The 15,150-nt window shown below is 40.9% G+C and overlaps 1 protein-coding gene across 5 annotated transcripts in view; it reads right to left on the reverse strand.

Annotated features, from left to right (window-relative positions):
- LOC111253731 (sodium/calcium exchanger Calx-like) overlaps positions 1-15,150 on the reverse strand; it is a 41,341-nt gene that overhangs the window by 1,822 nt on the left and 24,369 nt on the right. For 2 of the 5 annotated variants that reach the window (XM_022813589.2, XM_022813590.2), the window contains 11 exons: positions 14,221-14,452; positions 10,842-10,924; positions 10,321-10,380; positions 9,304-9,472; positions 8,486-8,731; positions 6,981-7,171; positions 6,638-6,808; positions 6,126-6,399; positions 3,434-3,649; positions 2,542-2,703; positions 38-490 (listed from right to left, as the gene is read on the reverse strand). In XM_022813589.2, the coding sequence (XP_022669324.1) occupies positions 38-490; positions 2,542-2,703; positions 3,434-3,649; positions 6,126-6,399; positions 6,638-6,808; positions 6,981-7,171; positions 8,486-8,731; positions 9,304-9,472; positions 10,321-10,380; positions 10,842-10,924; positions 14,221-14,350 (2,155 nt within the window). In that variant the 5' untranslated portion in view covers positions 14,351-14,452. The remainder of the gene's footprint in view (positions 1-37; positions 491-2,541; positions 2,704-3,433; positions 3,650-6,125; positions 6,400-6,637; positions 6,809-6,980; positions 7,172-8,485; positions 8,732-9,303; positions 9,473-10,320; positions 10,381-10,841; positions 10,925-14,220; positions 14,453-15,150) is intronic. The other 3 variants (XM_022813593.2, XM_022813592.2, XM_086976322.1) reach the window with 3 other exon arrangements.

Below are 15,150 nucleotides of genomic sequence, written 5' to 3' on the forward strand. Positions count from 1 at the left end.
TTCTAGAAAAAAAGGAAGTTCGTTCCTTATTACTTACCTACAATGGCAGTGAGTATACCAATCATAACTAATGAGACAACGAATGTGATCCATCCACCGGCATACGCAGTAGGCGGGACGAAGGAAAATAGAAGCTTCCAGAAAAAGGTCACACCGTGCATTATATAATCGGTCATGGTAGCTGACTCGAAATCTCCGCCGTTGACGTTCATGTTTTCACGGAACTGATCAGCCCATGATTCGTTGTGCACACGCATCTTATCCACGTTAACGTCTACCATCATCATGATTCGGTTCATGACCGAATTAACCTCATCGTCGTTGGCGATGGTCACTGTGCATTTCGTACGCGAGCCAAGCGTGCACCCCGCCGATGGCTCGAAGAGTTCCACCTCGAAGTGTTCATCCTTTTCCGCTTCAAGATCGTCAACGATTTTGATTTCGATAGCTTTTTCCGATTCGCCGTCTTCAAATACAAGTTTGCCTTCGCCTGAAAAGCCGATTGGTCCATCCGGGCAAAAAGATAGGACATATCACAGCTGATGTGTGTCTTCACTAGAACTAATCAGATAATGCGTCTACGAGTTCGTCAATATGCGTGGCCAATCTGCGTATCTTTGTGTCCAAATGTAGCAAATGTTTATTACAAGTGTTATTGCAACATATCCAATCAACCGTCGAGCGGACACAGCTTGGCGTTTTGAAAAAGATTACGTTTTTTAAACGCGGCCACTAATTGAAGAAGAGCTGTTTCAATAAGGCAACCCTACTTACCCTATGAGATAGTGATTATTAAGAGACTGGGGAAAAAGTAGACAAACAGAGAACTTGCCAGCCGCTTTGGCTGTTATCTATAATAAGATCGTTGGAAGGATGGGCTTGACCTTCGCTCTCTTGAATGTCCACGATTGAAACGCTACCAGTTTAAAGCATACATTCAAGTACTATAAGAACTGTCTTTGTTTTTTTACTTTGTCGCTGTGACTTTGGTAGATAATAGCAAATTACAATTTGATACGGACGTTAACAAATATAAGAAATAAACCAATAGTTATTCAGTCGCATGCAATTGTGATGTCTACAATGCTGATATAATTCATTGACAATGGTTGAACAGAGCCATCTTTCCTAGATTATAAAGTTTCTAATCGTTCATGTAAACCGTAGCATACTGCATTGGCACAATGTGAGCACGTTTTTAATAGCAAACACAAATTATTCCACTAGAAGTTCTCCCTAATGAGGGAAGAAAAAGGAGATGCGCTGCGACAAAATCAGGCAGTTTGCGACAAGAATCCTTGATATAATCATGTTGAGTTGAAATTCTACTCAAGTATAATCCGACCTCTTCTGGGTCAAGTTATAGTTGTTCATTTTCATCAAAAGTAATATAACGCTTCTATTTGTAGAAGCGATGTAGGTTCTGTGAGAATAGCACCGAGTTAGTAGGGGATAGCAGAGATATATTTTCTGGTTAGAAACAGAAAGCAATCATCTAGCTAATAATAACTACGATTATTATCATCACTTTTACCGTTCTTACGTATGAGCTCAGTTGCAAATTTCTAATATAACGATACATTGATAGGTGTCTTATGCAAAATCAACAGTTAATGCCGGTAGACCCCTGTTGAATTTAACTGAAGAGACGAAAGGCGGGGAGTCACAAAGAAAAAGCCAAATGCCACGTAATACAGCGGGATCATTTTGTGTATATGCATTCTTTCCATTATCCATGTGTTACGAGTCATGTGACTGAGATGAGAATGAATGACTACGGCAGTCCAAAGACAAAACTGACCACCGAAGAAGATGCTGATCCTTTATAGTTTACCTAGTCTACGAACGGGAACCAACCAACTAGCCAGCTGTAGTAAATCCATTTTAGGCTGTTCGAGAACGTTTCATATAATGATAATGGATGATTTGTAACCGATGCAAAAGGTATTTTTAAATAAGTCTTTATCAAACGATTATTGTTATTATGACGCATTTACGCCAAGTCGAAGTTTGAACATATTGCCAGAAAGGACAGACAGATGACGTTAGTAAGTAAACTGCAGATAAGCAGTCACCTGTTGTTTACCTATTTCGTGAAAAAGCCAAATCAATATTTAAAAAAAAAATTTCAGTTGGTATTAATTACACTTCATTACAAACGCCTATATTAAAATAAATAAATATAAATTATATATATATATATAAATAAATAAATAAAAAATAAATAAAAAAAATATTTAAAAAAATGTATTCGAAGAATTTACTAGTATATCCCTACATTACGAAAAATACCTATAAAGAAAGGAATGCTTATGCCAAGTTTTCTTCATTCCGCAATCGAAGATAGTCTAAACAAGCAGAATTTAATTTCAGTAATAGCAAACGTAATGGAACAAATTTCAAAAGAGCTTAAGAGAAAATAGTTAAACGGATCAGTGTCGATCAGAAATTCCGCCGTACTGCTATCTCGCATGAAACACGGACTCAATAATAAGAATAGAGTAAGGCAAAGGATTAAAAAGATGGGCTTTTTTTCCTTACCGCCGATGAAGTCTTTCCCATGAACGGCAGTCTGATTTTTAGTTCGCCAATGCACATGGGCCACCCCATCACAGCCCCTCCGTCGAACGACGGTTAAAGACGCAATCCCAACGCTCTCCTTAACCAGCACGCCTCGACGAAGGAACTGGAACTGGCCAGGTTCTATAAAATAAAACAAACCAATGCTCACACAGGTTCAAAACCAAAGGAAACTATTCTCTCGATTTTTGCTTCACGTTGGATAGAACTGGGATTCTTTTCTTATTCTCTAGGATTAAACTCTACAGGCACTTCGCATTGCTTTACCGAAGCTTTACTGTTATTATTTTCGTATCATGGATGGGTATACATACCGTATACAAAGATAAATATCGTATTCCGCATTAGTTGCTGCCTTTTCTACAGGTTTAATTAGAACTTGTTTTTAATCGAAAGCTGCTATAACTTTCGGTAGCGATCGTATTGTAGTACTTAGTATTGAACGAAGATTTACTAGAGTTCATAGACACCTGGGTTAAGTTCCTTGGAATAATTCTAAGTGGTAACTAAGCTACTAGTTGTAATGTTTCTTTAACGTTTAACAGAAACATTTTCAGCAAAATGTACTCTTTCTATGCATGCTCATACAAAAGAAAAACAAGGTTACGGCTACATATTAATAGGAGTCAGATACACAGTGTCCTGCCATTAGCTACTCAATTTTATTAGAGTGATTTTCCTCCCTCTAAATCTTTGGCCCTTCAATGAAAAACCTACTTGAAACCTACTTTACTTTATGTTAGTATTGAAATCCAACAGGGCTAGATTTATTTTCTTTACTCGGTGGCTGGCGTGGGACATAAATAACAATGATAATTAGTAATAGCCTTGCTAAGTATATAAATTGACGCACCATCGTCGTTGATAATGATCACTTCCATGACGGATTTGCGGCCCAGTCGTACAGATTTCTGCGACAGTGGAATAGAAAGCCGAAGAAAGAAACTCTCATCCGGTTCCCATTGCTTATCGTCAACAATCTCAATGGTGACAGTCTTCACGACCTCGCCGGCCGCGAACTTCACAATCTGCCTAAGCGGTTTATAGTCTTCATGAGCCGTAGCAGTGCCTGCCATGAAGAAAATCGTAGAGTACTAACATCAGCATTTTTTGTATATTTGTTTATTGCAACATTACATGGGATTGGAGTCGTGGGTGTAATATGTGTTGGTAGCGCACCATATCACTAACAGCCGTTTGCAATTGGGCCTGTTTTATAATAGACCTTGTTCGCTTTTTATATGTGTCCTGGCTCAATGGCTACACCTTATTGTAGGCCGTCAATTAACCTATACTGCTTTGCCTCACATCTAATGTCGAGTATCATTTTGAGTAAAATTCCGCCTGTATCGATATGAATACTCATAGGTCCCAAATGACCATCTAACCAAAAGCCAAGATATCAATCAAGAAAACTTCGAAACAAGATCTCAGTCGTTTCCTTTCTTCAGAAGCTTTTTTGATTTGATAGTGACACGCGCAGTTTCAGCTGACTTACTTACAATGATTGAGTCAAGCCAACTTGGTATCAGCACTTTCATCTCAAGAGCCATTTGGGCGACCCCTCGTATTCTACGATGCTCGTATAATGCGCGTTGATTGAGACATCAGACAGCTCACATCAGCAGTCCTACGATCATCCGATTCGAAATGTACTACCACTGATGTCGTTTCGCTGCGCGGTTCACCATCACTCTCCGTCCTATCTCATCTAACAAATATTCTCTTTACCCGTTCGTTATTGTGATTGTTGTTGTTGGTTAGCCTGACATCCGTTGTCCTCTGCACAGTGGTCCACAATTATTGCAGTAACTCGCCGCTGATCAATAACCCTATCGTTAGACCTCCTTTGCTAGAACACTCAAATCCTTCGATCTACTGTTTCACCCTACTTCCGGCATTTCCGATTCACATCCTTTAATATTTTCCTTTCGGCCAGGCCGCATGTGGGGTTGTGCGGCGTGTCGCAGAACCTTGTTGGCACGCGAATGAAATGACACAGTGGATAGACTGATGAAGGCAGCAAAATCGACTGACCTCGCCACGTTCTTACCACCGGAAGTCACAACACCGCCCGATGGCGTATCTGCTCTCCATGATGACATTTTCTAATTGGACTAGTGCAAATAGTATGACTTCAGGCGGAAGTACTGAGACGATCAGATGAATTGTTCGAAGAAGACCGCGCTCAGTCGGGCAAATGGAATTACGAATGGCAACTGTATCAGGCTATAAATAAAATGGCGAATAGGACCAACATTTGTCATATTTGGATCGTCTATATTGTCACAGTTATATATATATATATATATATATATATATATATATATATATATATATACATGGCAAGATAGACGTGGGCAATATGTAGATAGATTGTCTTAAAAAAGTTAAGCAAAAATGGGCCTATTTTTGCACTTTGCGCTACTGATTTTTCCTTTCACGCAGTTCTGCTATATAGGTTACCGCATTTAGAGCACAGATGACACGGTATGCCGCTGTTCTTAGGATTCTGAGGCTAAAAGGACTAACGGCCCAGAACTTAGCCTAACGAGTTAAACTAAGGCACCACATTCTCCTGTATGTTATACAACCGGTCGTTGCTTGTCGCACGTGGTTGTTTTTGAACGAAACTGACGACCTTATTGATGTAATGAATTTTTCGGATTTACCGATCTTGTCGACATCTGCACTCCACAATAGATACTCATGAATATCTGTCAGCGTTAAGCAAAGCAGTATGAGTAACTGCGATAGGCTTTAGTGCGGCTAGGGCGTGTTTAGAGATCGGTACGCATACTATTATTGCGCGTTGTCACTTCTCGAGCAAAATGCAAATGCAAAATGTACGCCAATACCTGGGTCAAAACCCACTTCTTGTAGACCTGGGACGTAAGCGTCAAGATCTTTGACCTGTCTAGCTTAGTAGGAAATTTTTATAAAGCGCCGTATTCTCTAGCGATAATTACAGGCCACGAAGAAAAACATTTTTCTTTTTTTAAATTCAAATAAATGACGAAACCACAAGTGGCCATACAGCTAATGATGATGCAACCACCCCACCTTATGACGCAACACGGACTATTTTTTGAAACATTTATAGCGAGTCCGTTTACAACTTGTAGTATAAGAGTTTTGACGAATTTACTGGTGTAGCCTTTTGTTACCGCCTTTTTTTAATGGTAGCGTTGAAACAATTTAAAGCCACAGACTTATTCCCTCCTGTCGTATTCCCTGCTGAAAGCTGGGTTTCTTTTTTGGGCGATGTAAATACACTTAACATTTACCTGCTGAAGTCTCGAAAGCGAACGATCGAAGGATCCAGGCCGCAAACTTCACTGGCCACTCTTACTCCCATGCGTTTTTAAAGGATCATGAATGTTTCGCATCGCAATGACCTTAACTGTATGACCTGTGCGACCGGCCTATTCTCACACGTTGCTCAAATATGGAAAATTGCAACATTTTATATGGCCTTTTGAGATGTAGTGAAACACAGCACGGCAGTAGTAAAGAGTCGAAACAGCGATTATTGCTGAACTAACCGTCAATTGTTTCAATGCGAACCGCAATTTCGGATTCAGTATTTCCTCTCCGTCGAACAAGAACCGTTGCCTTCTTAGCTTTCTCCACGACGGCTACTTGGCTTGCGTTGAACTCTACATACGAAAGATCCTTGTCTATAAAGCGCGGCAGCGGCGTAAGTAGAATACCCTTTTGAGCCGAAGGCGCTTCAGGTGTACCAACGAGCTTATTATCGGTTTCACGTTTGTCTCCACCTTTATCTAACGTGTCAGCCACTGCAAATAGTTCGCACACCTAAAAAACCAATCCTTATGTTGAAGTCAACTGAAGTAGTGTTATTAGCTATTTGATATATCGAATTAGCTTAAGTATGAAAGAAATCACCAGTCTCTTTCTCGTAATAACATGAACATATTTGAAAATATAATACATGATTATTTTAAATTAAAACTATACTTTGACGTTGTCAAGTCGGGACCAGCATTAATCATATCTAAATAATGAAATTTTTGGTCTAAAGAACGACTTCTACCTCTTGGTCGAGCTTTCGCTGAAGTCGTGCCGAGATCGAGGGTTTCGTCCGTCTGCTGCCAGTGAAATCACGAATGGCGGAGATTCGATACCAAGCACGACTATGGACTTGTTCATCGGCAAGACGCGCTGCAGCTAGGGTAGCGCAATCTTCATCGGTCAGGCCGGGATGCTGGACGACAAACGATGTTTGTACGGTTTACTTTTTACCTTTTTATATTCTAACAGTATTTTAATTTTAACACATTTCTGCAACTGAATTAACTTCCACTGAAAATATACAAGTTCGCTTTCGATTTTATTGTCTTCCGTTTAGAAAGACACGTGAGTACAAAAACTAATACCTTTCGAATTTTTTTGATAAAGTTGAGAAGATTAGATCTATCGATTCGTCCATTTTGGAAAAATTTCTTTTTGTGAGAATCAGTGCCGTTCGGAACACCTTCCTTTGCCTTCTCGGGATCATCCGTGCTCTTCAGTTCAATTTGCTTCCGACGAGAGGTGTCTTCTTTTTTGTGACCAGGCAGGAGAACGCCTGAGTGATAAATGCCAGATACATTTTGTTATCTGTTAAAAGTGAATTATAATAACAATATATCTTATTATTGAGATTTGCATGACATCCGCGATTCATATGTATGTCTGTGCATATGTCCCACGGGACAGCAAAAGACCACCCTGTGGTTGCAAATCCAAATCATTTAGATAGACAAAAATAACGGCACCGATGAGAAGTCCTCATCGATTTCAGGCTCGTTGGTATCATCAATTACAATAGGTTATCCCGTTTGACAAACCTTTTAGAAATACGAAACAAACGTGCCGCTTTCTCAGGAGTTTTCAGCCTAGTTAAAACTGTTTGCAATGGCGTCCGATGCCCGAGAAATGGGTTACTCAACCTCTCGTCTCTATTCACTGGTTATTATGAGTCACCTGAAGTCACTGTTACTTTACAGCGCTCCTACGCCCAATTATGAATATGGAGAAGGGATAGTGTAAATATTATGCCTGTCGATCGTACATTTCACCTGCATTGAAGCAGAAGCTAAGGAACAATTGCTTGTTATGTAATAGCATGTTTGTTGCCTCTTCAGAAATCTGGTTGCATCTGGTTGTTAACATCCACGACCCCAGCGACCCAGTTCTTATTGTGTACCTTAACGTGAAACAGAGTGACGCAAATGTTATCGTTTTTGGCGATATATCGATCAATGAAAGCGACAAGGGGGCGCGATGTCAATTATGACTAAAGGGTCAACGACCGGATTTGACTAATATATATATATATATATATATATATATATATAGTGCCGGGTCAGAGCAACGAGAAATGCGTACGTGACAACGCCTTGCACATGTGTATAAAGAATTTATGCCAGTTCATTTAGCAGGCACGCGTCTACAAACTCATGGAACTTGAATAGGGACGCTCTTCCCCAGTTGTATCATTCTGTAAAAAGTGCAATAAATGGTTCCTAAAAACATGCAATCTATCGACTATTGTTCAACTATGGGCCTACTCCATCAGTTTTTTCCTTCTCGTCCTTTTTCTTTCCCGCCGACCTGATGTATGCTAGTTGTACTCGGAATGAGAGCCCGTAACAATAGCAGTAACAATAATCATCTGTGATTCTAGTCATATATAGTAATTTAGGACCAGCTATTTGCTATGATGGCTCTATTAATGTGGTGTGAATTTAAGCGCTGCAATTTCACTTGTAAGCCTTGTAACGAATCTAATCTTTGGAAACCTTTAGTCGAATAACATATAGATGCTAAACTATGCAGCCGTTGCTCATCATTTTATAATTTATTACGGCGCTTCAGAGCAAGATATATGGGCACTAACCTTTTTCAGCTAGATAGGCGAGAAGTACAAGTACAAAGAAGAAAAGCAGAGTAAGGATACCTTCCCACAAGTCAACCACATCGGGGGTAACCAAAACGAGAACGATCAGCAACCAAACATATGCAAAAATTGAGAACGATGCTGTTACAGCGAACACTTTAATCATGCGAATACGCCTCGTCTCGCCAGCTGGAATCGCTACCACGCAGACGCTGCAGATCACTAACAGGTTAAAAGCCGCCGATCCTGACCAACAGCAGGAAAAAAAAAAAGCATTGTTATTGGCCGAGTTTATGCCACCAAAAACGCGCATGCGTTTATTCAAAATGTATCTTGCCCGCTCTAATTGATAAAAAACAAAAAACAGAAACGGATTAGAATGGTGCCACCCACCCCCGAATATACCCACCCAGTATTATTAGTCTGTACGATTGTAGTACATCGTATGTGTGTTCGACTAAGCTACTGAACACTGAATCATCACACTTAAATATTCCCAATCAATACAATTTCCCTCACTTACGATTCAAAACCTATAAACGATAACCTATAAATGTAGGCTTGTGTCTTTCATGTTGATTTCAGTACCTCAGTATATTTCATTTGACACCGAAGATGCTTCTCTGAACTCTGGCCCAGTTTGCCACAGCATAGTTGGGAGCAGTAAGTGGAAAAACTACAATTTCCAGGGCCAAAGCAGTTTATCGTTATAGTTGAACGAAATGAGAAATATCATAGCAGACTGAAGACGTGAGAGCATAATGGCATGACACGACAATGGTCAGAGGTATGTTCTGTCAGTGGCAGCAAACCCTTACCGACGATGGTGCCGGGACCAAGTTCTCCTGCGTGGAAGTCATTTCCAATAATCTCGATAATGCTTAGAAGAATTTCGGGCGCGGACGAGCCGAGAGCCATAAGAGTGAGATTTACGACCGTTTCATTCCACACCTTTACCTCAATTACCTCAGGTTCACTATCTGGCATCTACGGAAATTTGAAGCAAATTTTTCGTAGTTGGGGTATTATTGTAGTGCTTGTAAGAACGTTGTGGACCAATCGGCACGCACGCACGCACGCACGCACGCACGCACGTACGCACACATACGCACACGCACGGAGGCGAACACTCATATTGATTCGATGTAGAGGAGTTATTTGGATTGTGATTTTAAATCTATGATCTGACGTGGCAGTTGTGAAGTTTGTGCCTTTTTATGCATATACTTGGAGGTAGCACCATAGATGTTCCTATACAAATATATGAAAAGTTCAGCTTCAACTAATTGCATTTTTCGATAATTTAAGCGTTAGTACGTTTCGATTTGGCATGCATATAAATACTTGAACGTATAATTTTGTTTAAATCATATATTACTCGACGATAGGAACTGTTATTATTTGTAAACGGATTGATTTAAAATTTTTGCATAGTTACATTATTGTGGTAAAAATATTTTATCCTTAAACCAGGGAGCCTGATCTGGGCACTGTACTTTTAACGAATATGCCGCTGCTCTACAGCCGCTAGTAATCGCCAAGAACTATCTTTTTATTCTGTTTGCTGATCCTATGATATGCTACGAGATGAGTTTCATGCCCGCCAACTCTGCCTGTAATCATATAGAACCTGGATAACTATCGTAATACGTCGATGTATCGCTTTCTAAAAGAGAGCTAGTTAAAAGCAGTGAGTTTTTAGGATACATTTAGAGTGCGCTTACCAACGTCGTGCAGGAAATTTTTACATACGCCATCGGTCAAATCATTCCATTCATACATGAAGTAAAGCAAAAAGCGTTTGGTAAATTGTTAGACGATAGTTAGTTACCAACCAAGACAATGTCGCTGTCGGGTTCAAAGTGGCCATCTCCGTACACTCTGAGAACCTTTTTCTAGAAACGTGAGCAGCAGTCAGGACAAAAACGAATGTTAAAGAGCACAGATCATTGTTATTTAGATCAGGCAATCTAGCCAAATTATTACAAAAGGCGTTGACGAGGCAACGGCAATCGTTACAGGCCGACCTGGTCATGCAACACGTTCTCACGTGTAATTTTTTCATGTCACGCATACCCTGACGATATATCGTTAGGCTCGACATTAGCGTTACATAATCACTTCTAGAATATACAGTCCACGGTTACAATGATGCACAAAAAACCTTTTAATAACACTAAGTGTGAGGTGAGTACTCTGTCGATATTATTTAAGCCGTATGTCGCACTATTTGTTGTCTTCGCATAGTCGTTAAACTTGTAAATTATTAATAGATGCTAGATACGAATACGATGTTGTAGTAACGCCATCATTTGAAGAGGCTTTTAAATGGCGGTCATCTCTCTTTGTAGAATACCTGTGGAGAAAGTGTGATTTTTCTAGTTTTCGAAGTGATCTTCTCGATGGAACACATGAAGATGTCAGCTATGATAGCAACACCTGAAAAACAGAACGGTAAACATAGGTGAATATATGCATCAGCTGACAATACCTAGAACCTGCTTTTCTTGCATATTCCTTTCAACAAGACGATGCGTATATATATGCGACGAAAGTCTTTGGAGCACTGCATCTATTCGCACATGCTGAATTTTCCAGTACCTTCTTGATGCACTTTAATCAGAATCTTTATCTCCTAGTGAAACTTGCGAGAAACTATCGTAATACGTAAAACGTCAATCCCTATCGTGTCACAGACGTTACTGTCTTGAATATGGGGGTTTGGGGTACTGGCCGTACGGGGTTGCAGCCTTTCCACCAAGAAGCCCGCTACTTAACGTTTATTGAGAGCTAGTTACAGTTAAAAACAAACAGATCCTGTTGAATCTTATGTAAGTTACATTTTCACGACGGTTTACACGAATCGAGTCCACGCCTAGAACACGGACCTTGTCACCGCTGAAATTATGAGCCCGATTACACGACGAGACGTGTTCTGATTATTGTGATAGAGTGATGCACATTCACATCCTGCTGGCCGGTTACCTCAGTAACGGCCGCAGAGGCCCTCGGTACGGAGACAGAAGGCACACGTGCTCTGGATCTGTAACGGATATGATGTCGTCCGCGCGGACGTTGACATCAACGACCGTGACAACGAGCCAATAGACCCCAGATATTTATAGAGTGGACCAGTGTCCTCCAAATGAAGAAAGCGACTCCCACTAGAAGGAAACAGAGCCGCACATCTTCAATCGGAGATATCCCTTTTGCCTGGCACGTGTCTTGGATTTGCCATGATATCCATGGGAACCACGTATCTATGTCATTGTATTCCGTGGGGCAGCAGTAACAGGATAGTATGCAAAACACAGCGAAGAAGGGAGAACAGCCAAGCGTGAGAGTGAGGGGCTGTGGACGATGCAGAGGGCGAACGGCAGAACGGGATAGATGATACAGCCAAAGTAAATGATTGTAATCTGTTGGTGACGGACTATTTGCTCAACAGATAGTTCGTTTGTGATTTGAAGGGATTATAAACAACTGACGGAGTTGAGTTGACGGATACGGCGAGGCTCGGGTACACATGAGAGTCTGCTCGATTGACATGAAACTACACAAAAATGAGGATGTACGCTTGACCGATGCAGAAGCCAAGCGAAATTGATGCTCAAGTGATTATATAGTGCTACATTTACATTACGCTACCAAGACAACAGGTTGTAATTCTAAATGCATGTCTCTATTCAAACAAATTTCATAGACGTATGACAGGGAAACTTTTCCACATAAGATTTCGTATCGGTTTATCATAACGGGCGCTCACTTGTCGATTGTAGCATGTCTCTATTGCCGAATTAAATAGGTAATGTTTTAAGGCGACTATTTCTATATTTAATATATTTGTTGTCTATATTTGTAAGCAAAGCTAGTATCGTCGATACTAAATATGCCTGATAATTTACCCTTAATATCCAAGCCTTCATCGCCAAACAAACATATGATGTTGAATTACCATGCCGAAGTCCTACATCGATCGTTTATTATGGATACCTCTCTAGGTATATTGGAGATGTTAGGGAACACCTTTCTTTCTATATGTGTTTTAAACCAATTCACTGATTATGTCAAAGACGAGATAACCTTATATCTGGTAAATAGTTACGGTTAGGTTGACTTCTTTTTGCAATACATTCACTGCGATGAAAGATTAGCTTTCTTCGTTAGCGGGTATTACATTCGAGTTAATCCACACGTCGTGGCGTTGCATTCGGCATCGATAATGACACAATCTGCACATCTAACACTACCAGCTTTGTTTCCATTCACTGTGTTCGTCTATGGCATCGCAGAATTTACTCTCTCAAGTAGGTTCACTCATTTCAATGATTCAAAGGAGATGACCCCCCTGAAATAGTCGGTACGACAAGCTTTAGCGCTTTGGACCAAGTGTAAAATAGGACCAACAGCTCTCCATTCAAAAGCTTCCGGTTTCAGGGTCAGTCGGCTCGACAACTTTGGGCTTCCCCAGGCATCTCTCCCCTGGGCGCTTTCTCGGGGGTTATTTTTGATGGCCGTCAAGGAGAAGTCGTGGCTGGCTGCGCTTGCACAGCGCTCAAAAGAGCTACTATTCTTGTGGGCGTATGGAAGGTGAGGCCATGTAAAGGGACGGTCAGGGGCTTTTGAAGGGATATGCGGGATGCTTGTTGGAAAAAGCTCTACAGAGTGTACTGAAGAGTGGGGCAAAGAGAAAAGACAGTTACGTTGCCAAGGGAAACACGAGGATAGGCAGAAACAAAACGAGGCAGCAGAAGAAGAAAAGCACGAAACGTTAGTCTGTGTCTGTGGCTGCTGCTGCTGCTGCTGCTAGTCCCCTCGTAGTGGTGGTGCTGCTAAAAGCATATTGAGTGCACTTTGATGAGGAGATGATCTCAGTGCAGAGGAAAGAACGGGGGACTGCGCTAGAGAGGGCGGGAACACGGCACCGGACCGGGATAGGAATTGAAACAGGGAGAGAGAATAGCGCAGACAATGTGGGGCTTGGAATGGTAGCCGTGGATCGTTACGAACAACAATGGAAGATGGGGGCGAGATGCGATAGTAATACAGGTCGTAGAGGTTGTACGAAGCAGGGACCATTAGGCTAGAGAAACAAGAGAAGCACTGGACTCCTGGAGAAAACACAAGAAGCTTGCAGTGAACGGGAGCAAGGGGTTACTGGGGACGAATCAGAGCAGGGTGGCAAGAGGCTGTCCAAGAGGATAATCAAGGACTGATAGCGATGGCAGCGGCAGAGTAGCTACTAGAAGCGGCGGTAATGGAAAGTGGAAGTGCAAGATAGTTGAATAAGCGAAGGTGAGTGAGGTAGGCAATCCGGTCCGTGATGGTTCTGTTTCAACTAGGTTTAGGCAATGACTAGAAAAAAATGCTACAAAGAAATGTAGAGTCCAACTTATTTGAGAGTTCTTATCGACGACTCAAGATTAACATTCCGTTGGAGTCACGACGAACATAACTAGCTTGTTGACTAAAGTTGACGGAAGTGAGATCTGTACTACGCTGTTTGTTCATTCATTTTAACGTATCTATAGTTCTGACAGCGTTCTCCTTTAAGAAGTTCGATTGAAAATTCTGGCTGAAGCATTCATATGTGTAAGGTCGAAGCTAAGCTTATCAAAATCGGCGGAATATTATGCACGTTCCCAAGTAGCTCAGACTATTTATCTAAAGCGCCGTGAAATCCATAGTGGTCCTTATGAATACCTAAATCTGAGATGATATGTAAGTGAGCCTACCCAGAAAACAGTAGAGTAGTCCGGCGAAATATAAAAACGCCCGTGTATATTGATTCCATTCGCCCTCATTGATGATCGGTAAAATGAGGCCTGGACTGCACCCATGATACCATCCATCAGTTTTGTTCATTCTGACCGTCTGAAGACCCCTTGTCAGGGGGCTTTTATCCAGATTTATGAACAGTTGAGAGGATCCTTAACCGGAGGCGCCGATCGCTTGCTGAACCAATGCCTGCAAAACGTGACAACGAAAAGCGAAGAGGTGGACTCAAAGAAATAATAGGTCTGCATATAAACATTAAACAAGAAGAAAAGCATTTAAACAAGGTATTACATATCCTGAACATTGATGACGATGATGATAATAATAATAATAATATTATTGTAAGTATATACGACAATTTAGGTGAATGTTAGTATTACTGTTATTACAATTTGAGCCTGAAGCCGTTCAGAATGCTTCAAAAAAAACAAAAGGTTAAGCACAAAACTACTGATGTCTGTTGTGGTACCGTCACAAATGCTATCGCTGAAATAAACGGCAACTGTAATATAATAATCTAAAGAAATTGCCTGCAAGCCTATCTGGGATTGGTGATTTGTCTTTGAAACGTATTCCGGTATCATATGTTCTATGTGAAATTGTACCGTAAATGTTCTGGTTCTTAGAAGAAAATTTCACAACTGCAAAGAACCACTTAGAACTGAAGACTTTATGATAGCTGAACCCCACAGCCGTCACACTACTGAGCAAAGGAGAGCTGTATTATAAAGTAAAATAGCGATAAGCCTCTGCACAAGGATCGCGTCCGATTTGTTGTTTGTTTGTTTGTTTACGCAGCTGAATCATCATCAAGTAATGCTCAGACATACCGAAAATTCATGTGGCTTAAATGCGTATATCAGTAAAACGATTTTCTGGTCTGCATT

This window comes from Varroa destructor, unplaced genomic scaffold, assembly GCF_002443255.2.
Source record: "Varroa destructor unplaced genomic scaffold, Vdes_3.0 BEIS01000007.1, whole genome shotgun sequence".
Classification (NCBI taxonomy): domain Eukaryota; kingdom Metazoa; phylum Arthropoda; class Arachnida; order Mesostigmata; family Varroidae; genus Varroa; species Varroa destructor.